Raw genomic sequence first — 25,642 nt, forward strand, 5'->3', positions numbered from 1 at the left:
TGCAAGTAGCCGAACTGAGTATGAGTGCCAGACAGACAGCCACCAGTGGGATGAGATAGGCTCAAGTCCCTTGGGGCTCAAGTCCAAGGAGGGGTCAGGAGATCACAGCTGAGAGTAGGCAGGCTTGGTAAAACAGAGCACAGGGAACCAGGATCAAAAGGTAAGGACAAGGACAGATGGCGCAAAAGAAGGAGCAAGAGGCCATAGTCTGTGGGACTCACCTTCACGCCGATCATTGCGGAGACATTTGACTTTAGGGATCCTGGTCAAGAGCAGGCAGTCTTCAGCTATAAAGGAGTTTCAAATGAGGACGACATAGCCATACAATGTCAGAGCATGATCAGTAAAGACAAAGCTTTGGATATTCTGGGAACTATTACCTGGCTTCTTGTCAGAGCTGGGAAAATAGGGCAAGGTGTAGAAAACTCTCCTTCTATTTCAACATCAACTGCCACATGGCTATCCCTGCAGGGCAGCACAATCTCTTACTGATGCTCCTGGCTGACCATTTCCCCTCTGTCTATAAAGTGCTTTCCTAGCAGGCACTAAAGAGCAGAGGATGGTACTCAAGGTCTCTAGGAAAGGTTGGTCTCTGGTAGAGTTAACACTGAAAATATGGCAGTCTCCACACTTCTTATTCTGGAAGATATTAATAATTTACCAATGTTCCTTTAATAAAAACCAGACATCAGATCACTGGTGTCTCCTACATCCTTCCCACTCTTTCTGGGAAGGAAGCTTTGCAGCAGCCAGTGGAACTGGCTACAGAAAGTAAGTGAAGGGGTTTTTCTCCTTAAATCAACATCAGATGAGATCTTAGGTGTAAAAGATGTTACAAAAACCTTAAAGGACTCTGTAATTTTATTTAACCAGTGTGGATTGGCAGGATCTCTTCAACTTATAAACTACTTGAAGCAGTGAGAGGTTAAGCAATCTGCTGAAAGTCACACAGCCAGTGTGAATGAATGAAAATCACACTTAAGAACTTACTTATGTACCAGGCACTGTACTAAGCTATGGGGATACAAATACACCCAATGTAGTCTCTGACCTCAAGGAACTTTATTTCTAATAAGGTATGACAACACGTATGGGAGAACAGCAGGCAGGAAGGAAATGTTTTGGACCAGGAAGTCAGAGCGAATGATGATTGGAGTCAGAGCAAATTAATTGACATATCCTTTTCTAGGAATGTTAATATTGATATGATTACTGTTCTTACAACTACAATTGGAAAGGGGGTATGTACACACAAAGGCATTGGTGTGGAGATGGCCAGGAAGTGACTCCATGGGACTGCAAAATGATGTCCAATCAGGACTCAGGATCTCTGTATATGTTAGAGGTAGAATTGGCGTGGTAAATAAAAAGTTAGACTCACAGTTACAAAGACCCAAGTTTGAATCTCATCTCAGACCCTTTACTAGCTATATCACCCTGAGCAAGTCACTTACCTTTTCTCAACCTCAGTTTCCTCCTCTGTAAAATGGGGATAATAAAGCCCCTACCTCACAGGATTGCTGTGAGGCTCAAACCTTAAAGTGTTATATAAATGCTAGTTGCTATTATTATTAGAACCCAGGTCTCCTTGAATCCAAGGCCAGCTCTATCCTGTGCTGCTTTTCTCATTTTGTCTCTCAGAAAAGATAGTGGATTTTTTTAAAGATAAGAAAAATTGTATACCATCCCTAATAATTTTAAATACCTGTGGGAAGGGGGCAGAGTGAGGGAAGGGGGAAGCTCTATAAACATTTATTATTATTAATATTAACAATAATAAATACTCTTGAGAATTCAGTAAGTAAACTTGGAATTGGAGCGTCATTACAGACAAGACTGCTTAGACACAGCAACAATCCACAAAAATCTAAGAATAATGTCGTTAGTAGGTGTCTCTATACCAAATACTCATAATCTCCAGACTACTTGGAATGAAAAGCCCAGTGAAAAAATTTGAAGTCATATGGGGAGAGGAAAGGGATCATCATTTCCTTGTCATTCTGTCTGCCAATAGAGGTGTCCTTCAGATGCTATCAAGGAATCTATAGACAATGAGTTTATATCCCCAACTCTTATTCAATCACAAAAAGTAATCATTTTATCCACCTGTGCAACAGTTTGTAGAGCATTAAATATAAAATTACACTAACAAGATAGATACTTATTCATAGACTTTCTATTAAAAAAGTGAGGGGTTTCTTGACAAAGGTACTGAAGTGGTTTGCCATTTCCTTCTCCAGCTCATTTTTACAGATGAGGAAACTGAGGCAAACAGGGTTAAGTGGCACATCTACTGCTGCTGCTACTACTACTACTACTACTGCTGCTACTACTGCTACTACTGCTACTACTGCTGGTACTACTGCTACTACTGCTACTACTGCTGGTACTACTACTACTACTACTACTACTACTACTGCTACTACTGCTGCTACTACTACTACCACTGCTACTACTATGTTGTCCACAAAGCTAAACAGCTTGAAAATGCCTGTTTGGAGACTTCCAAGGTGAATTAAGGATTCTTTAGTTTAGCCTTTCCACAGAGGGTGGAGGAACATGACAAAAATTTTTGGTATCTCTCGAAACTCTGATGTAGTTGATTGCTCTAAGCCTCCCTTTTCAGGGGCCCAGCCATAACTGTACTGGCAGAGGGTTGGGGAGATGTCCCCTCCCTGGAAGAGATGGAGGGGGCTCATGAAAAAGGAATTGGGTACTTACGATCAGAACTAGAGTCATCCACTAAAATGATTTCCTGGATCAGGTTGGCAGGGGTTCGATTCAGAACACTAAAGCAGGGAGGAAGTAGAAGGGAAGGTCCTCATTAGGCATGGCAGCTCTGCTCAAGAGCTGAAGATCCTACTGTGATACCTAGGCTCAATTTTACATTCAGGCTCACCTGTCAGAACACTCTGTAGCTGCTTTGCCTGCCATGTGTGAGCAGCTGAGACTCCATCCATCCCTTTGACACCTCCTAGTAATTATCTTGCTTTTCCTAACTAGCCTTCCTGCCAATAGGCAACAATAATCATCATACAGCCTCCACATTCAGGACTAGCCACCAAAACATCTGCTACAAGTATACTAAATGAAGAAGAAAAAAAGATTTTTATAAAGTCCAGACCTGTAATTGTTTGTCAGGAAGCCAGAGGATCTAGCTGACATAAATCAATCAGAATAAAGTTTTTCTCTTTACGCTCCTTCTTACCTTCTTCTATCCCTTCTCTTCTAACCCTTTAAACTTCTCTAACCTCATGGAATATATGTGAAACATCATGAAGAATTCCTGTCCTATAAGGGCTGGAAGGCTACCTGTCTTGGTTATCCTGGAGACTGCCTAGGCGTGTTGGTTGCAGCCCAGCAAGGAAGCTCACTGGTTAAACTAGCAGGGTTTACCCTTTGTCCCTGGGTCTGGTTTTTATGCAGTTTATTCTCAGATCTAATTATTCAGCCCTAAGTCTCTCCTGATCTTCAACTTATGTCTTTAACTGTTGATTGGACATCTCAAACTAGATGTCTTATAATCATCTTTAACTCAACATGTTCAGAACTGAATTCATTTTCTTTCCCCAAAACACTGCCTAACATCCTTACTACTGATGAGGGGAGCACCATCTTCCTAGTCACCTAGGCTTAGAACCTAGGAATCATCCTCACTCTTTTTCATTCCCCATATCCAATCTGTTGCCAAAATCTGTTGATTCTACCCTAGTAAAAATTGTATCTTTCCCTTCTCTCCTCTGACATTGCCTCTGCCCTTGTGCAGATACTCATCACCTCACATCTCGACAGTTTTAATAGCTTGCTAATTGATCTACCTATCATAAGTTTTTCCTTTCTCTAATCCAGCCTAATCCTAAAACTTAAATTGAGCTTCATAATGTTTGACTATGTCCCTATTTAGTAAACTCCAATGGCTCCCTTTGTCTCTAGGGTCAAATATAAAATCTTCTGTTGGGTTTTGAATGCTTTTCATAACCTGGCCCCTTCTTACCTTTCCGTTCTTTTTATACCTTACTGCCCTCCACAGACATGATGATTCAGTGGTGTTGGCCTCCTTGTACATGACATTCTGTCTCCTGACTTCATGACTTTTCAATGCCTGTTCCTCATGCCAGGAGTATTCTCCCTCCTTATCTCAGCCTTCTGGGTTCCCTGGCTTCCTTTAAGTCCCAACTAAAATCCCATCTTTTACAAGAAGCTTTTCCTGATTCCCTTCAATGCTAGCACTTTCCCTCTGTGGATTATTTCCAATGTATATATTATCTATTTATGTATTTCTAATATCTACCTATCTACCTATCTACCTACCTATCTATCTATCTATCTATCTATCTATCTATCTATCTATCTATCTATCTATCTCATCTTATTTGTACCTAGTTGATTGCATGTTATCTCCCCCATAAAATTGTGAGCACCGTGAGAGAAGGGACTGTTTTTTATCTTTCTTTGAATTCCCTTTGCTTAGCATAGTACCTGGTACATAGTAGGTGCTTAATAAATGCTTGTTAATCTCCAGTGCTTAAAGATCTCCAAATGTTTTCCTCTGTGTTAGCATATCTGTCTATACCAATGTAACAGGAATCTGGCCAGTGAAACTCCAGCCCCCTAAACCCCTCCCCACCCCAGCACATTCAGTGGATTCTGCCTTTTGTTGGCCCATATGTAAGAGACTAGGAAGCTTACTTCTGGAAAGGCACTTTAATGTATAATAGAAGAGCCCCACTTCCTGTTCCTCTGTTACATAAACTCATGATCTTCTCTTAGTACACTATCTCAACCTTTAGCATCCCCTCAAATCCTGACTCCTGTACCTTTTACCCTGGTAAACTGACGGTAATCCCTACTTAATGGTTTTCCTATTGTGTTCTTAACCTTTGACTGTGCCTTGACTCTTAGAAGGAAGGGTCTTACTCTTGATACTTCAGGACCCCACCCCAGCACCCCCTCCTCTTCCCCCCCACCATTTCCCCCTACATCTGATTGCCTTAGTGCTCTCTGACTGTATCTCAACCTCCTCCTGACCTAGCTAGTTTCCTGGAGATCCTAAGCATTAAGATTGTTTTCATTTTTGTTGGGGAAGGGGGGAGGTTCTACCAGTGTGGGACCAGACAGGGATAGTAGGTGGCAGTCTCTGTTTTCCAGCATCCCTACCTCTTCACTGTTCGAAGAAGGGTAGATCGGGCTTCATTGTGGAAGGTAATAACAATGCTGGTAGCTGGCAGGTCTGAGGCATAGTGCACAGATGTGCATCTGCAAAGGGGATAAATTGAAAGTGCAGGATAAAGTTTATGGGAACAAATCACACAGAAGTAGACATGGCAATACAGGAATCTAGGCTATAACCCCAATGTATTTGGATGTATCACTCAGTACAATGAAAAACAAACACAGATATACAGAGAGGGATTCCTTCCTTCCTTCCTTCCTTCCTTCCTTCCTTCCTTCCTTCCTTCCTTCCTTCCTTCCTTCCTTCCTTCCCTCCTTCCTTCCTTCCTTTCTCTCCTCTCTCTCCTTCTCTCTCTCTCTCTCTTTCTCTCTGTCTGTCTGTCTGTCTCACTAGAGTTGGAAATACAGAGGTTATTCACAGCACAATCCTTGCCATGATCTTCCTTTGACATGCTGTTTTCCCACCTGGCCCACTTGGACCTTTCTTGTGCATCCCCATTCCAAGGGCCACCATAATAATGCCAGACTTCATATCTGATTGGCTTTGCTCATGACAGCTCTGAGCTCAACTCATCCTCCAGCTTCAGCCTCTTTGTAACTAGGATTACAGGCATTCCTCACCACACCTAACTACAAACTAGGATTCCTTAAAAGGGCCAAGCATGGGTATACTTAATGAACCCCTAGCAAAATGTGCTCTTCTCCATTAGACAATGAGGTCCTCCAGAGCAGGGACCATCTTTTCCCTGTCTTTGAACAGCTTAACTCAGTGCCTGATACATAGTAGGCCCTTAATCAATGCTTACTGACTGATTTCACCACAGACTTTCAAGCAACAAAAAACCTTTATACCCTTTTCCTTATGTGTCTACCTTCACATTCATTCAAAGTTGGTGATGCAGGAAGGAGCCTTGAGTGGATATTTCTATATCGGCATCTCCTCCCCTTTAGAAATTAACCATGGCTTTCTTTTCATTCTTCAGTGCAATATTAAGTGCAGTAGCTTATGTTAACAATTGGAACAGGTTTTAAAGTTTTCCCAGCACTTCATATGTATTTTCTCATTTGAGTTTTATAACTATTGTTGGATGATTACTACAGGTAGTATTATCCCCATTCTATAGAGGAGAAAACCAAAGATTAGGTAAAATGACTTGCTCATGGTTACATAGCTAGTAAATTTGAATCCAGGTCTTCCTGGCTTCAGGCCCAACATGCCACACTGCCTCCTAGTGTTAGAATGGGTGAGACAAAGGCTTTACACACCCAAGTACACAGTGTTCCTGAACATACCTCCCTCAAAGCTCTGCTCTATCCTGAGTCCTCCCCAGGAAGCTTCAGCCCTGGACACTAACAAACCCATCCTTCCTCATGCCACTCCTCTCCCTCCCATTGTAGCCTGCTTCTACTAACTATAGATCCCAGGTTTTTACTTCTCCTTATTGCCAAGTAGAACAAAAACGATTCAGTCTTTTCTGGTCTTCACTGCGGTCTTTTTTTTTTTCAGTAGCTGCATTTATTCTCTCATTAGGCCAATGAGGCAACATGGCCTACATTTTTATGACCATTTTTATTACAATTGCTTTATGAGTATTCTGAGAACTATTTTTTCATTACAGCATTTATTAAAGCAACAGAAACTTATCATAATAATTTTTGAGCCCATTTTCTATCATGAAAAACAGCGTGAGCCAGGAAGGCAGGAATGGCCCTGCAGCATGTTAGCCCCATAGGAGAAATCCTGAATCACCTTAAAGTCATTTTCCTTCACTTTCCCCTTCTCCTTTGCAGAGGTATGTGTGTGTGGCATGTCCTACAAGTGAAAAATAGTGTATATAATATCAGATTTTTCCTACATATTGATCAGTTTTGCTGATTTTTTTATCTTCTTTCTTTACCTTTTCTTTTTTTTCTTTAAAATTCTTTTAGAAAATTCTTTTATGACCCAGCTTCCTTAGTTACAAATTCTTTTGTTATAAGCAAAAGTTCTTAATCTTCTTTGTGTCATGAACCCCTTTTGGGCAGTCTGGTAAAGCCTATGGATTCCTTCTCAGAAGAATGTTTTTAAATGCATAAAGTAAAAAATATAGAGGATTACAGAGGAAAACAATCATATTGGAATGTAATTATCAATATATTTTAAAAAAAACAAGTTCATGATCCCTTAGGTAAGAACCTTTGATTATGAGGGCTGGATCTCTGGAAGGGAGCAAGGGGAGTGATATGGGAAGAAACCTGGGTAATATAAAAACAAAAACTATCAATAATATATTTTTAAAGATAATTCTCTTTGAAGGGATGGAAGATAATTAGCAGCTGTGAGGGAAGGCTTTGGATGATGTGTATGTAGAGAGTTTGTATCAAGAATATAGCAACTCAAGAATTGTGATGGAGTGGAAAAATTCAGTGTCTGTTTTCCTAATATTTTCCAAGTATCCTTCTACCAACTAAGGAGCAGTTGTAAGAAGGAAGAAGTAGAGGAGGACAGTGAATGGCTTAACAGAGGAGAAGCATTGTTCAGAGCTAAGACTCCAAAGTTCTTAGTCTACTGATTATCTTTACAGAGTTCACTCATCACTCTCCACTATCTTCCTATCATATGGTCTTCAAGATGGGAAAAGCCTGAAAGAGTGGAGCATTTACTTTCAAGTTCCATCCATGAAGGTTCTGACTCTCCCTTTGGTATGTCTCTTAGTCTTACGTTGGTGTAGAACAACTAAAGACTGCCCCCCCCCCCCATCATCCTGAATTTCTTTTCAGGTACAACCATCTTTTAGGACAGATGTTCTTCCTGGAACCCTACACCTACACACTTTCTCAATTCCCAACATCCTGGGGACATGGCCAAGTATTGTATTTTCCCTCACTCACTTGGGTTAAAACCTCCATTCTACAACAAGTAGTTAACTTTGGGTAAATCACATAATCTGTCTAGGTCTCACTTTCCTCACCTATAAAATGAAGAGGTTGTGGTAGACTACTCAAAGAGCCTTTCTACCTTTCAATCTATGATCCTACCCAATCACGCTGATTATTAGCTCACAGTTGAATTAGAGTTAGAGACAGACAGCTGATTACAAGAATGGAGGTTAGCAGAGGCTCTGAGGGTATGGGGAAAATATTCAGGACCATGGGGGAGGAAATGAAAATGGATAATGTGGTTTTTGATCATTTGTTTCAGTAGCATCCAATTCTTTGTGAGTCCATCTGAGATTTTCTTGGCAAAGATATTGGAGTGGTTTGCCATTTCCTTCTCCAGCTCATTTTACAGATGAGGAAACTCAGACAAACAGGGTTAAGTGACTTGCCCAGGGTCACACAGCTAGCAAGTGTCTGAGTTAGGATTTGAAATCAGGAAAATTAATCTTCCTGACTTCAGGCATGGCACTTATCCACTGTACCACCTAGCTACCCAATGTATTAAGAGAGAACATCTAATTCATAGCTTTGCCCAGGACCAGGTTGTATCACACACAAAACATCTCATTTACTGTAGGCTGCCAACTTTTGGCTAAGAGGAAGCCCAGTCAAATGGGCAGCCAGGAATGATGCCTGCTTCAACACACTCATTTCTATTGACTGTCAGTAGGGTTCTGTTGCACAGTGTACCAATTCTGGTTTCCCTATGAGCTGTGTCCCAGGTTAAAAGGAAGGATATAGGGCTGATTGGGTGCCTGGCATTTTCCACCCTCCCCTGCCTGTCTCTGAACTAACATAGCTCTGGTGATATGGACAGCCTCTATCCCCTTGGCCCCTTGTTCAGGTTGAATGGTTCAGATATGGGAAGAGAATAGAATGAAATGGAAAGAGCATTGGATGGGAAAAAAGGCAACCTGAGTCTACCTGTACTTCATCATGTGCCCTTACTCAAATCACCTCACTTGCCTGGGTCTTGTCTTCCTTCTCTATAAAATGAGAAGTTCGAGAAGTGGAATTCTGAGTAAATGAAAAAACAAAGAAAGTCCTGGATGAGAGATATCTTCTCCTTCACAGCAGAGAGGTAGGGAACTACCAGGATGGAATGCTGTGTATCTGTATAGATGTTCAGTCTGGAGATGGGTAGAAAATGATTGTGATATAAAGATAAAAGACATCAAAAATCTTTAAAAACTAAAATGAACAAGGTGAAATAAACAATCTTCAAGTTCTCTTTTAGTCCTAATGTGCTATGGCACCACAGTATTTATCACAGAGAGTGGTCTGGTCTATAAAGTGGTTGCATTATATATTAATAAAGTTCACACAAGAAATTTTAATAAGAGCTTCTTAACAATTTAGTTGAAACGGAGGGGGAGAGAAAAGGAATTTTCTTAAAATGAGGGTTATAGAAAGAAAACTAAGTAAGCAGAGCCTGCTAGCCTTACCTAGGACTGGGTTTCCAATACTATCTCTCTCAGATGTCTTTCTCCAATCAAAAAACTGATCAGTGGTAGAATACCACCTTCCCCAAACCATTCTTCCCAAATAGAAAACTAAAGACCAAAAGCATAAATGGTGGGGAAAAGGAGGAGGACCTGCTGATACCTGTAATGGCGAGTGTCCCGGATGGGGCGGTCACTGCTTAGCTTGTCACTTTCCAGCTGGTTGAAGGCATGTTGCCTGTAGGGGTCCTCTCCGGCCTTTAACAGCTTGGAGGCCAGGTATGCTTTCTCATCAAAGCCTCTTGTAGGAATTTTGGTGACCTGAAAAGGAGATTGGGGAGGGGCAGGGGTAGACACATTGATACATATGGAGGAAGTGATACCTTCCACAAGGCCTTATTGTCAAGCTAGACCCAAACTCTAAGGGACTGAGATGTGACACCATGGGGAACCCAGAGACAGAGCATGTGGGAGTAGTTCTCCTGTCATGGCATACATAGTAGTAGGTGCCCACACTTGTCACTCGATTAATTTGTGATGCATTTGATCCATCAGCAGGCTAAGGGTAAAGGATTGCTAAGGTGTGGACAAGGAGGAGCTTGTCCACATCTGAGCTGCATTTGAGTACAAATGAATGCTCCTAAGTTTGATGTCAGAGCTGCCTGACCCTCAGGACAAAGAAGAGGCTGTCCCTTCCCTTGGATATCTTTTTGCTTCTGAAATGGTTCCTTGTCAAAGCTGTTGGGTTATACAGAATGAAGTTTTATAAAGCCAATAAGGAATAGACAGGCAAACATAGCTTTCCTACTCATCTCCTCATAACCCTACAGCAGTGCTTGAAGTGGGAGAAAAACTGGAAAGGCATATCTGGTCAATTATGTTCAGTTAAATGGTAATAAGATGGCATCTAGTCCTCCAAAGGGGGAAGTAGGATGATGTCCCACCTCATCCAACTCCCCTCTCCCACCCTAACAATTCAAGCATTTAGGGAGTAGGTTGAGATAAACCTGCTAAATAAATTTGAAACAGTTTATGTGGGTAATACTGGAGAGAGGTACACTCAAGAAGATGTATCCTTAACTTCCCCCAATCCTGACACTGGTATGCTTGCACTTTAAATCTCACCTTCATGCAGAAGTATACTACCTCCAGTTTAATTCAGTAAGCATTTAAGTGTCTTCTGGGAGAGGCAACTGATAGGGCCTCTCAAGGGCCAGTCAAGTCTGAATGACTTGGGTTCAAGTCCTATGTGATCATAGGCAATTCTTCCACCCAGTGCCTCAAGTAACCCTCTCAAGATTATAAATTACAAATCAGTTACTGACCTGCGTGCACAGTGGAGAGAATTCCCATATTTTGAGCTCTCTACACTTACAAAATCATGCCTTAACAAATATATAAATATGTATGTGAATAAACTTATATATGTATATGTATATATATATGTATAAATATGTATAGTGTGTGTATACACACATATTCAAGATGCTGTGCTTGGTATCAGGGATATAAAAATTAAAAAATGAAACAGTATCTGTCTTTAAGGAAGTTACATTCTTCTACCAAAGTTTCCTACTTCTTCCACTCCCTTCTATCCTTCACAAAAATCCCCTTCCCCTCATTATGATCTCTGGTTACTTAGTCCCTCCCTCTTACCTCATTCTATACGTCCCAGCTCTGCCATTACTTGTTTTCATAGACAGTCTTGAACCTATTGTCTGTCATTTGAATGATTCATCTGATAGCAATCCAAAGCACCTATCCCCCAACCACCATTATCACCACCACCACCACCACCACCACCACCACCACCACCACTACTATCATCCTCAGGCCTTTTGCCATTCCTGATTGACCAATCCTCATCTCTGGGTAATCCCTACCATTTGATTTTTGGGTTTCTTTCTTGTCTTCTTTTACTGACAGCCTTCCCCAACCCCTATTAATTAGGGAATTTTCCATCTGTTATTTCTCATATATCCTATATATGTAGCTTGCTGTGTGTGTGTGTGTGTGTGTGTGTGTGTGTGTGTGTGTGCGTGTGTGTGTGTGTGTGTACAAGTTGGCTCCTTACATCTTAAGGTCAAGGACTATCTTTTGCTTCTTTTTGTATCTCTAGCACTTAGCATGGTGCCTTAGTAGGCGCTTGATAAATGTTCATTATATTTTATGGTATTTTCCCAGTTAGCTAAGCACTGATGTAGAAAGTAATGAAATTCAAGCATAATGAAATTCACCATAACTGAAATTTATGGTGCAAAATCTTTAGGTTCTTCACTGCTACTCAGCAATCCTAACACTCTTCTCTTGTTAGCTTGTCATCTTATTCTCCACAACAACTTTTCCAAATCATTTCCTCTCTCCTCAATGCAACAAACCACTCCTATCCCCTTAACTTCTAGTAGATATCCTTGCCCTGTGGCTACCTAACTCAGCCCCAATCTTCCAGACTCAAAGTTTCTGAGCATTAATCAATCAACATTTATTAAATGCCTACAATGTGCCAGATAATGTGCTAAGCATCCACAACCACTCTCTTTCTCTTCTCTTCTTTCTCAAAGGAAGAAGTAACCCCACACCTTGCTTAGGTCAAGCGCTAGGCTTAATCCCTTTACCTGTTCTGTGGATCCCTCCAGAAGTTTCTTCAGTGTCATCTCCTCAATCTCTTGCATGTCCTCCTTTTTACCAACTTTTCTCCATCTACCTAGACTCATGTTTTGAGTCTAAAAAATTCTTCCCTTGAATACCTTTAGCTATTATCTTATACTTTTCCTCCACAGAATCGAAAAACTTCTGGAAAAAAAATTTGCCTACACTTCCTCATGGGCAGCTAAGTGGTATAGAGGATGGAGTGCTGAGCCTGGAGTCAGGAAGATTCATCTTGCTGTATTCAGATCTGGTGTCAGACACTTACTAGCTGTGTGACCCTAAGGAAGTTATTTAGCCTTGTTTGCCTCAGTTTCCTCATCTGTGAAATGATCTTGAGAAGGAAACAGCCTTCTCCACTCCAGTATCTTTGCCCAGAAAACCCCAAATGGGGTCATGAAGAATTGGATACAACTGAAAAACGACTCAACAACAACAAAAATACTTCCTCACTGCCTTTTCTGGGTCTACCAAAACTGATCTTTAATAACCCCTTATTTGCTAAATCCACAGGCTTTTTCTGTGTCCTCATTCTCCCTGATCTTTCTGCATCATTTGTATCAAATGATACAAACTGGACACCCTCTCCTGGACACTTTCTTCTCCTTTTGCATCAGAGATACCACAATATTTTTAATTCTTTAAACATTCTTTCTCTATTCTTTTTTCTGGTTTCTCTTTTAAAACCCATAAGGTGGATAGTCTCTGGAATATCCCTTCTCTTCTCTCACTAATACTGTCTCCCTAGACAATGGAGAACTATCACCTCTATGCAGTTGAGTCTCAAATTTATATTTCTGGCACTGATCTCTGCTCTGAGCTCCCAGACAAAATCCCCATCAGTCAACAAGACTTTACAAGGATGTCCTACCAGTATCTCATGCTCCAGGGATTGGAAACAAAGCTTATTGCCTTTCCTCATAAACAACTAGGCAAAATATATTCAGAGTAGATGGAAGGGATTCTGAAAGGGAAAGGAAAGCATTAATAGCTGGTAGAGGGGAAAACTGGAAAAGACCTCCTAGAGTAGGTAGGATTTTTGCTGAGCCTTGAAAGAAATCAGAGAGCCTAGAGATGGAGGTGAGGAAGTAAAGCATTCCATATGGGGACATCAAGGGCAAAAGCATGGAGGTGGGAAATGGAGTGTCATATTTAAGGAACTGAAAGGAGGCCAATATAGCTGGAACACAGAATGTCTTGAGTATAAGAAGTATAAAAAGACTGGAAAGTTGGAAATAGCCCAGATTGTGAAGTACCTTAAATGTCAAAAAAAAAAAAAAAAAAGAATTTATATTTGATTCTAGGGGTAATAGGGAACCACTGAATTCCACTGGGCCAGGAAGGTGACAGTCAGACATATGTCATAAATCACCTTGACAACTCTTTGAGTGGAGAACAGATTGGAGTGGGCAAGGAGACCAACTGGAAGTCTATAGTGATAGTCCAGGCATGAGGGGATGAGGACTTGAACTAGGTTTGTGGCTATAGGAGTGGAGAAAAGGCAACATATACAAGAGATGATATGAAGTTATAACAATTAGATTTAAAATTGAATCGGATATGTAGGGTGAGAGTGAATGAGGAATAGAGGATGATGCTTCTGTTAGAGACTTGGGTAACTAGAATGATGGTGCCCTTGAGGCTTGTGAGGAAGTTGGGGACAGTAGAGGGTTTGGGGGGAAAGATGAGTTCTATTTAGGACATGTTGAGTTTGAGGTGCCCAAAGGGCGTACAATTTGAGATATCCAAAAAGCATTTGGTGATGTGGGAATGGAGCTCAGGAGAGAAACTAGGGCTAGATAAATAATAATAACACTACTAGTTATCATCTGTATAGCAACTTAAGCTTTGCAAAGCACTTTACCAATATTAGTCCATCTTTTTCTCACAACAACCCTGGGAGGGAAGTACTATTATTATCTCCTTTTACAGATGAGGAAAGTGAAGTAGACAGAAGCTAAATGACTGTCCAGAGTCACATAGGCAGTAAGAACAGGCAGTTCTGCTATAACACATCTATTTCCCAAAAGAACCTTCTTATGAGAAAGTGAGTAATAAAAAACCACAGATCTTAAAGGGAAAAATGGGATTGGGTCACAATGCTAAAAAACCTCACAAATGACACATTTAAAAAGATAGGAACTGAATAAAATGGTAGCATGATTTTATACATGTTAAATACTTAAGAAATACATAAAGACTACAATAAATAATGACCTTAGACTGCTACTCTGCTTGCACCTCAGGCTATAAGAGCAAGTTGGATGGCTGCATCTCACCTTGAGGTCCTCCAGAAGGGAGTAAGGGAGGGGTGGTACAGACCAACCTTTTTCATCTGATAGCTTCTACTGCACCAGATGTACAGTAAATATGGACACTTTCCCTTTACAAAGACCTAAAGTTTACTCATGGAAGTGGGCATCTGAAGGGTTGTAGCTTGTGTGTTATTGTGAAATGGTATAGTTTTTTGCATTCTCTGTTCCTTGAAGAAATCTTGGAGAAGCAAACTCAAAAGTTGACATGTTCAGAATGTTTCCAAATATACAATAACACTGGAACAATTTGACATTTTTTGGAATAAACTCTCTATATCTGAGGCTTGATTTGAACTCAAGTCATCCTGACTCTAGATCGAATAATTGATCTGCCCCATGTAGCTGCCTTATAAGGAATCATCCTTTGGCTCGTCACTGAACCCACAGAATCTGATGAAGTCACCAAGTGAGATGATACAGAAAGAAAAGAGAAGATAGAGCCTTGGGGGATACCCAGGGTTATTTGTTTAACATTGGAAAAGATCCAACAAAGGAGACTGAAAAGAACTTAATTCCAATTCCAATAGAAAACCAGGATCATGAAAATCTAGTAAGGAGAGACTATCCAGAAGGAGATCAACAGTGTCAAATGCTACTGTAATCCACACATATCTCATTCTTTCTCACAGGCATGCTTTGGTTCATGCAGTTCCTGGCATGCCCTCCTCTTACCCTTCCACCCAAACCACTTCATCCTCACCCCACCCTGCCCAGGTAACGCCTACTAGCCCTTTAAAATCTCATCAATTGCCATTTCTTTTATGAGTGAATTTTGGGGGTGGTATGGAAAGACAAGAATACTGAGGGATGGTTGGTGGAGCTGTGAATTAGTATAATCATTTGAGAAAGTAGTTTGGAATTACGCAAAGAAAGTGGCTAAAATGTTCACACCCTTTGACCCAAGGATTGCAAATACGTCATGTATCTCGAGAAAGTGACTGACAAAAAAATGCCATACTCACTAAAATATTTATAGCAGTACTTTTAGTGGTAATAAAGAACTGAAAATAAAACAGATGCCCATTGATTAGGGAATAGTGAAACAAAATGTGGTACATGAACATAAAGCTTCTTATTCTGTAAGAAATAACAAACATGATCAATAAAGTGAAGTAGGAAAAGACATGAATTGATATAATTCAAGTAAGCAAAGCTAAAGAAACAATATACATAGTAATTACCACAATGCAAATTAAAAGAACAACCACAAAACAACTGAAAATGAATATTGTGAAATTATGAAAAAAAACTGTCCTGGTCCCAAAGAAGAGATATAAGAAAACACCATCTCCTGACTATTTGCAGAGGTGAGGACCCCATCCATGGGTGTGGTATGAAAAGTCACATATAATATCAGATCTTTTCCATGGATTGATTGGTTTTGCTGATTGTTTTTGGACTTTTCCCCTCTTTTTCTTAAAAAAAATATCTTTGCTAAAAGATATAGCTCTCTGGATAGGGGACAGGGAGGGCTATAGGGGAAATCTAAAGTGATGTAAAAAACATATAAATAAAAATCTATTTTTAAAAGTCTAATCAAATGCTACTTTTTATATAAAAACTACCCTTCCCTCTTTCCAGTCAGTAACAACTGGTACCCCTATGAATCACACATTCAGGTGAACTCCTTGAGAGCAGGAACCATGTTTTTGCCCTACTTTGTATCCTCAGGGCTTAATACATGATTGTTGACTGTCATGGTGAATGTACTGATACCTCTTTGTGAATTTACCATATATTAGTCTATGCCACATTTATTTGTGTATTGGTCTTTTCCTTCTTTACTGTAAGTCAATGTGAATAGTTGTTAGGCTTCATATAAACTTTGTACCTCACACAGCTCCTCGCTCAGGGCATTGTACATAGTAGGCATTTAGTAAATGTTTGAACAAGTATGACCTGCTCAGTACTAAACCTGACAAAAGTCTCTGCCCTCAAGGTATTTTATAATACATTTGGAGAGGTAAGGCTGACATACATGATACTGTACATAAAACAGATTATGAATATCCTGGGCTCTCTAGACATGAGACCACGAGTCCAAGATTTTCTGAGATAATCTTGGTTTCAAGTACTCTGTCCTGTTGTTCCCCCAAACCATGGAAATATCATAGACATGCCAACATTTTGGCAAATAGTATTGGAATGTGTGATGTCAGTAAATGTTATAATAAAAGTACACATAAGCCACAGAAGAATGTGAACTCCAAAAGGAAAGTCACAGGAGAAAGCAAAATCATGATTTTGGAAAAGTTTTAGACCAGACCTGTGATATGATCAGGGTTGTTTGTTGTCATTCAGGCATGTCCAACTCTTTGTGACCAGGTGGGCCATATTGTCCACAGAGTTTTCTTGGCAAAGATAATCTAGTGGTTTGCCATTTCCTTTTAACTCTCTAAGGGAGCAGACTGAGCGGGGGACTCTATGGGAAGTATTGAAGGGGAGACTCTAAGGAGGAGCGCTGCCTCTAAAAGGGTACTGAGAGAGAGCTTAATTACTTGCCCAGGGTCACATAGCCAGTATGTATCAGAGGTAGCTTTGCATTTGGGTCTTCCTGACTCTAAGGCAAGTTTTATTCTATGTGAACTCTCTATAATTATTACCTTAACACGGTGATTATTCACGTAAGCATTCACGTCAGTGAATATGATGTATGTTTATAGTTATGTAGTATGTCTACATTTGGTACATAGTGGCATGCATATGGTATGAGTGCCATGGCAATAGTCATGATTGACCTTAACTTTTCTGGTCATAATCAATCAGTCAGTAAACATCTATTCAGCTCTACAATGCACCAGGCACTGTGCTAGGGCTACTAAAAGAGGCAAAAGATAGTTCCCCCCAAGGAGCTTACAATCTAATAGAAGATATAAAATGCAAACAATATATATGTAGCAAGCTATACACAGGATAAATAGGAAATCATTAACAATGGGAAGGTTGCATGCATTCATACAAAAGGTTTCACTATTTTGACAGTAAGGCAAAACTCATTGTATTCCAATTTGGGGTTAAGCAAAGCTCACTGTATTTCTAGACTTAACCTAACTCTTCACCTCTCCCAACTTTTCCCACTCTCTGTCCCACTCTTGCTTCTCCCATATACATTTGACCAAGGGTGACATTTTTGGGTCATTTCTTTTGATGAATAATAAACAATTTCTTCAAAAACTCAAATAAATAATTAACAAAGATAACAATAGCAAGGTGAAGGCACCAAGCTAGACTCCTGCAAATTGCCCAAGTGACTTGTGGTTAGAGCCTACTTCCTAAGATCGTCCTAAGAGCTACATCCAGGTCTTTGCAAAGGGTTTTTATAAAATCTCAAAGTTGGAAGGGATCTCAGAGGTGATTCAGGTTCATCAGTCACTGAACAATAATCTCTTGTACAACATGATAGGCCAGTAGTTATTTGGCCTCTTCTTAAAGACTTCTAGCAATGAGCAATCTACCAACTACTCAGGCAGCTCATTCCACCCTTGGTGAGCTCAATGGTTAGGCTTTATTAATACTCGTTTAGGTTTATTAATACTCATTCATTAGAAGGGTGCCGGCCAGATAGAGTCTTTAAGAACCACATTAGCTACCGTAATGAAAAACAGACTATTGGTTAGGGACAAAAAGTGCCAGGACCTCAGTTTCTTCATTTGTAAAATAACTAGATGACTTTTAAGTTCAATTCAATCCAATAAGCAGTTATTAAACACTCATTCTATGTGCAAGGCACTGTGCTAGATGCTGAGGATATGAAGGCAAAAACAAAATAGCCTCCTCCCTCAAGGAGCTTATAGTCTACAAGGGAAAAACAGCAAGTCAGCCTTTAACTCCTTTCAGTCTATGATTGTGGAAGGCAGGCATTTGAAACCTCCCAAATCCATCAGTTTCACACAAAGGACTCGTCTCTCAAATCAGGCAGACCCTTCCCAGTCCTTCACGGCAATATCAAAGCCAGAACTTCAGTGATCAACAGGATCTATCGCATCTGGAGTGCTTTAAGCTAACATAATGACTTAGTTCTATAAAAGGTGAAATATGAATGGTGTGAATATTGATTCATCACATGGAATACATTCACATGTGAAACTCCGTCTCCTGTCCCCATGCCTTTTCATTGACTTTCTCCCACAGCCCTCTCTCCTCACCTCCACCTCTTGGAATCCCTGGTTTTCCTCATGACTTAGCTCTGGTGCCACCTTCTGCATAAAGTCTCTCCTGATCTCCACAGTTACTATTTCCTTTCCTTGCTTTCTGTCGTCCTCAGTCCCTTTTACATGACATCTTCATGTCATGCTCACTAACTGTGAGTGTGCCCCAAGGCTCTATCCTGTACTCTCTTCTCTTTTCCTTCTATAGTCTCTTCCATGGTGACCTCATTGCTATACACATCTTTATATCCAATCCTAGTCATTCTCCCGAGCTCCAGGCCGACATCATCAAACCTCTTTTGGGTAGCTTGTTGGCATCTCAAACTCAACAATCCCAAAGTAGTACTTAGTGGAAAGTTAAGAGGTTCTTCAAGTAGTTTTACTTATGTTCCTTGTGGCCCTTTAAGAAGCAAGAGGCTCCTGGGGCATGATGTGGGGATGGTGGGTTGAGGCAGGAAGACCTCTGAGGAGTGTGGGCTCTGGAAATAGAGAAGAGGAAGAGCTATGGAAAAAGAACCCAGTTCTTGAAAAAAGAACACTTTTTATATCCTGGGGAGGAATTTCTCCACCTTCTGCAGCAGCCACAGTACTTTGCAGAATAGCTATTTGCCCAAGAGGAGAAACTGTGCCCAGCAAGAAATAAACATAGGGAGACCATAAGAGTCACCTGTACAGTAGAGATGCTGTGCCCAGAGAGAGCAACAGAATGAGAAAATAAAGGCCAGTTGGGTCCCAAAGCATAGGAGGAGAGAGTTACTTTGACCATTTGTGTTTTCTAAGTGTGAGCTTCTCTGCTAGTATGTGTGCCCACTTTTCTCAGTGACACTGCATGGTTTGTTTTTTTAGAAGAATATGTCTCAGGTTTATGGAGATGTTTTCTATCTACTGTTCTTATGATAACATCAGAAAATGCCTTTGCTTTGAGCTAATTGTCTCTGCTGGCTGACGATTAAAGATAAATGCTCCGGTGAGGGCCCATGAGTTATAGTTTTAGAAGTGGAGATCCCCAAAATACCTTGATCTCCCAGAACTTGCTTCCTACTGGGCACAGTTACCTCATGGGGACCCAACTTGAGAGTTCAAATTGGAATATGGTCTCCACACATACACACATATAAATACATATATATGCATAAATATAAATGTATATGTTTGTGTATACCTTCATATAAGCATATCACCCACGTAGTCTTGAGAAGTTATTAGTACTAAAAAGATGAGCAATATATGACGTATTCAGTCCTGTTCTCAGAGCATCATATGGTGGATCCTGCTCTTGAAGTTAGGTTTATGTCTCTGTCTCATATAGTTCTTAGCTGGGAATTCTTGGAAAGCTGTCCTGGAGCTCTGGGCTCATGCTGGGCTCCAAATGTTTTGGAAGGTGAGTCAGCTTGGGATCAGTCAAGCTTTAAGGACAAGCAATGATCTCTGGCTAAACAGTTCTACCAGGCTGCTATAAAATTTTATTTTTATAATTTTCTGGGGGGCCATAGCAATATTTAATTGATCCTTTCAAACATTATATTTTCTTTATTTGTTGACAAAGTTAATGCAGAATATCTGTATATCAGCTGAATGAGCTTCTGGTGGTAAGCTCAGACCAATTAAGTGGAGTAGCAAGTGGAGATCAATCTAGATACAATTCTCCACCCTTCCCCCAGGCAAATTGTTTAAATGTTAGACCTTAGCAATAAAATATATAAGTATTGACTATACTACAGACACAATTTACCTACGTAATATACTTGGACTTTCATTTCCATTCTAATTGTGCTGGAGAGAGGCTCCAGACTTCTAGAGAATAACCCTCAAGGCAAGCATGACCCAGAAAAAGTCCCAGGATAGAGGAGAATTAGGGGCACTTGAAGTCCAGATGGTGTCCACAGGGTATGCATGAGTTATCAGTACAGCTCAGCCATTCCCAGTCATGCTGCCTGCATCCCAACCATCACCTTTGACCCCAATACCAGGCCCATAGCCTTGGGACCTCAGACTTCTGATCAGTAATCCTTTACTTTATCTCTTCCAGACATACACTCTCCATGCCATTTTCTATCATTTTCATGCTATACCCTTGCTCATATATATTCTCTGGCCTTTTCCCTCTCCTCCAGAAATGTCATGTCTTCCCCACCCCATCCCCTACTCCAAGCCAATGCTATTACAGTCCAGGGACATAAAGATGGGAATTTTAGTTTCTTCATATTGCCTCAGCGAGACAGAAAACTGCTAGGTTTAGGCTTGCTTTGTACTCTAGTAGAGAACAAGATCCTCATATCCATCCCAGCTTTAGACCAAATAAAGTGAACATTACCATTCCTGAGACTGGCATATTAATCAATGACTCTTTTCACCATTTCCTCTAACTTCCTGTCTACGTTCCTTACGTTCGTTGTCTTTCCCATTAGAAAATAAGCGTCTCAAAGGCAGGGACTGTTTTCCTCACTTATCTTTGTATCCCTAGTCCTTGGAACAGTGCCTGGCACATTGTAAGTACTTAATAAATGCTTTTTCATTCATTCATTAAATCTCTCATTCATCCATTAGAACAACGCCAACCTGTCCCACAAAGTGCTTTTGGAGTTTTGCCACCAGGCATTTCAGGGACCAGGAGGGCAGCAGAAATGTCACATTCCCCTCCAAGCCAATGCTGCTTCAGCTCAGGGACATAAAATAAAGATGGAGATTTGCATTTCATGTTCCCTTAATGAGACAGAAAACTGCTGGGTGTAGGCTCACTTGGTACCCCAGTTCAGAACAATACTCTCGTCCCCACCCCACTGTAATGAAATTGAATCCTACTTTCAACCAAAGCAAGTTCATGGCTGGTACTTCAGAGCTCTGCACAGAGAAAAGGGAGCAAGTTTTCAATCTGGTCTCCAAATTCAGCATCATTCCTTGGCTCAAGAATGATCTCATTTTATAGCTCAGTTGGGAATTTGCCTGATGCTGTCATACTTTGGACTGAGAGTGAGCTTGGAAAAGCTGCTATGCTTGTTACTCCAAAGAACATGAAAGGGGATAGGGGTGGGTGAGAACAAAAAAAAAAATACCCAACCAATAGCAACAAACCAGGTTAAGATGTTAAGTTCTAGTGAACAATATCCAAACAGAATGTTGGGGAGGGAGGAGCATGTCAGCCTCTTAACCCCACTGCAACACTTATGTAGAAGTTCCAGTTAGGGATGGGATACTCAAAGCATCTTCTTAGTCATGCTAACCCCCAAAACATTCTGGCCAATCTCTTTAGCAAGCAGAGGCAATATCTAGTCTCTGATTGTGAAAGGGGGGAATAACTGGGTCATTTTCTTCTTTAGAGTGCATACATTTATTCAGATGCATAGGATGGTTGTTAGATTTAGAGCTGGAAGTGTCCTTATATATACATTACCTAATCTAGGCCTTTCATTTTACAGATGAGGAAACAGATCCAGAGAGATTATTTCAAAACACACAAGTAGTAAGTGGCAGAGTCAGGAGGCTTCTGCATGGTGGAGTGAAAAAAAAACAAACCAGGTTCAAACTCTGCCTCTGATGTTGATCATTTGCAGCCAAGTCACTTTACATTCTGAAACTTCAGTGATCTCATCTATAATATCAGGAGGTTCAACTAGATGGATTCTGAGGCCCTCTTAGACTCTGCAGAGTCTTTTACTCCATAATCCAGGTCTCTTTCCACTACTCATCATATTTTAAATATAACAGCTAGATGGCACTGGACCTGGAGTCAGGAAGACCTGAGTTCAAATCCTTCCTCAGATGCTTCTATCAGAGTTACAGTGAGATTTAAATGAGATGACATAAGTAAAGGCCTTTGCAAATCTTAAAGCACTTTTTAAGTGCTAGGTATCCTTATTATGATTTCTTGTGGTTCTTACTACTAACAAAAATGCTTGATGGCCAAGGGTATCCCAAAGATGGCATAGTCCTCCTTCCCAGAAGCACTCACATTTTCACCAATCTCTATGTGAAATCTCCTTAAATGGAATATCAAGAAAAGTGTGGAAAGAGAAAGAAATCACAAAAGAGCATCCTGGAGAAAGAGGTGGGGTGGAGGGATATAAGACAAGAAGAAGAAAGTCACAGAACTGTAAGACATAGAGCTGGATGAGACCTTAAAGGTTAAGTCCAATTCCCTCATTTTAAAGTTGATTAAACTGAAGCCTAGAGATTAATCTCTGTGACTTACCCAAGGTTAAACAGGTAATAAATATCAAGTCAAAATTTGAATTCAGGATTTCAGATTCCAAGTTGAGTGTCCTTTCACTTTACACCTTATATCCTGCTCAGTACATAAGAAATTGGAGAAGTTAGGTGGTGAAGAGGATAGAGTGCTGAACCTAAAGTCAGGAAGACTCATCTTGTGAGTTCAGATCCAGCCTCAGATACTTACTAGCTGTGTGACCCTGGGTAAGTCATTTAACCCTGTTTGTTTGACTCAGTTTCCTCATCTGTAAATTATGAGAAGGAAATGGTAAACCACTCCAGTATGTCTGTCAAGAAAACCCCAAATGGGGTCATGACTCAACAACAACAAACATAAGAAATGTTGCCTTGGCATAAGTAAGGAATTGCCAGGGGCTGCTTGGCTCTGTGAATCACTGCTCACCAAGAGAAACAGATGATTGGCTCCCAAGAGCAGCTTTCCTCTGGAGTCCTCGCAGTCATAATGCAGTTGCAGCAGCAGCCTGAGCCATAGAAGGCTCTAAATTATTTTTGCCACTACCACAGCTAAGTGTGGAGGAGCGGACAGTCGAGATCTCAGGGGACCCTGGATTCAGGCACTTAGTAACTGTATTTCCTTAGGTGAAGAACCTTAACCTCTCTGCACCTTATCTTTCTCATCTGTAAAATGGCCATCATAGTAGCATTACCTCACAGAGAGGTAGTGAGGCTCAAGTGAGATAACATATGTAAAGTACCTTACAAACCTTCCAGAGCTGTGTACGTATCAGCTATTGGTGCTGTTGTGGTGGTTTATTTGTGGGGCTTCCTGACAATGGGTTCTGATTTTTCCTCCATATGTCTGTAATTTCAAGGATGGACTTAGGCCTTGTGAAGGACATCTACTCCTGCCTGTGTCTTTCTGGGCAGGAGCTGTCACAGTTTTGGTTTCTGTACCATCACCTCCCTCAACCCCTCTCATCCCATCTTTCATTCTTCTGCTTTCATGAGGAGATGCACAATTAGGTCAACTGCTTCGGCGTGCCTCCCGCAGTGTGAGTCACCTCCTAACCTGGAAGGGAAGTACTCTTTTGTGACCTCCTTCACCAAAGACATTAGTTCTGACAAAAGAGACAGTTCTAATTTTCCATACTTTTCCAATACCAGTCATTTTTTTTTTTACCTGTGAGAACCCTTTCCACTGCCTCATTGTCTGTGAATGCTTCTGCATATGCCACATGTATACAGATTATCCACACATTCACACCACTGGCCCTGTTGGTTACTGGACACCAGTATCCTGGGAGTCAATAGTACCAAGTCCCATTCTGACCCACTAATGGACTTTAAAAATCCTTGATTTAACAAGATTAAACCAGAGAGGTAAATTAGATTGCATTATTTCATATTACTTCCTTTTATACAATCTAAGGCCAGACCAAGATATCAGCTAGGTGGCATAATGGATTGAGTGTTGAGCTAAATTGAGATTCAGGAAGTACCTTCCTGAGCTCAAATATGGCCTCAGACATTTACTAGCTGTATGACTGGGCAAATTACTTAACCCTGTCGGTCTTAGTTTCCTCATCTATAAAATGAGTTGGAGAAGGAAATGGCAAACCACTCCAGTATCTTTGCCAAGAAAATCCCAAATGGGATCACAAAGACACAGAAGAAATGACTGGACAAGGGCTAGACCAAACTAGACTTCTTATTCTTCCTCATACAAATACTCCACATCTCCCATCTCTGTGACTTTATGTTTGTTGTCTCCCATGCCTGGAATGTTCTTGATCCTTACCTATGCCTCTTAAAATCAGTTTCCTCCAAGATTCAGCTCAAGCACCACCTTCTGCACAAAACCTTTCCTGATCCCCCTAGTGGCTAAGTGCCACTTCCCTGTAAATTAGCATGATTATATATAATGTATATATTATATATAACTATAATACTTATACTTTTTTAAAAAGCTTAGGTTTGAGTTGTTTCAAATGCATGCTATAAGTTTTTCAGATTTTTCTTCTTTCTTATTGCTTTTTTCATTCTGATCTTCACTGTGATGAATCAATGTACACAGAGCAGATTCAAGGATAACTTCTAAGTTGATAACAAGTCTTTTCCCATTAAAATAAATTCTGTTTAGTTTTTTGTAGCACTAACTATAGGATTCTATCCCATCAAAAAAATTGTTTTTTGTTTTACAGTATTTATTCATCTGTGCCTTAACTTGTTTACTAGATCTGGAGGCCTTCTTCTGTTGTCAGTGTTTTCCCTATTAATTTATCCACTTATGTTCAAGATTTTTGAGTTTCATTCTTCCCAAAATTTTTGGTAATTTCAGTCTTCTTTCCCTTATTCACTTTCTGATGCTGTCCCCTCTGGGTCTTAATCACCTCCCATGCTGGGCAATTCATCGTTCACTCAGTCTATGTCTCTGTCCTAAGTGATTTTTTGTTACAACTAACCCCAGCTATATGCTATGCTTTTTCTCTTAAGCTTAGTAGAGTGTTACATAGCCCCATGTCCCTCCCCTTATGGTGTCCTGTCCTTCTCCCTCTGAGCAGTTCATAGAGCTGTGCTGGTTTTTTGGGGTTTTTTTTGCCCCAGAACAGGCAGAACTGCCATGCTGGTACTACTGAGTTGTCTGCCCTAGCACCAGCAGATCAAAACTTTGCAGCACTAGTGCTATAAGGTTATCTGTCCTGGCACCAGCAGTTCAGAGCTTTCCAATGGTAGTGGTACAGGATTGTATCCCCCAGGAGGTTTTTGCTCCTAAAGGGCTGCCACATCAGACTGTCTGTCTTTGCCCAAGCAAACTTGTACAGTCTGGAGGGGT

General features: G+C 40.6%; 1 protein-coding gene across 1 annotated transcript in view; it reads right to left on the reverse strand.

Annotated features, from left to right (window-relative positions):
* GALNT16 (polypeptide N-acetylgalactosaminyltransferase 16) overlaps positions 1–25,642 on the reverse strand; it is a 110,448-nt gene that overhangs the window by 24,048 nt on the left and 60,758 nt on the right. The window contains exons 2-5 of the mRNA XM_072629505.1: positions 9,697–9,854; positions 5,158–5,256; positions 2,722–2,789; positions 222–287 (exon numbers count right to left, since the gene is read on the reverse strand). Of these exons, the coding sequence (XP_072485606.1) occupies positions 222–287; positions 2,722–2,789; positions 5,158–5,256; positions 9,697–9,854 (391 nt within the window). The remainder of the gene's footprint in view (positions 1–221; positions 288–2,721; positions 2,790–5,157; positions 5,257–9,696; positions 9,855–25,642) is intronic.

The sequence above is a fragment of the Notamacropus eugenii genome, chromosome 1 (genome assembly GCF_028372415.1).
Source record: "Notamacropus eugenii isolate mMacEug1 chromosome 1, mMacEug1.pri_v2, whole genome shotgun sequence".
In the NCBI taxonomy this organism is placed as follows: Eukaryota; Metazoa; Chordata; class Mammalia; order Diprotodontia; family Macropodidae; genus Notamacropus; species Notamacropus eugenii.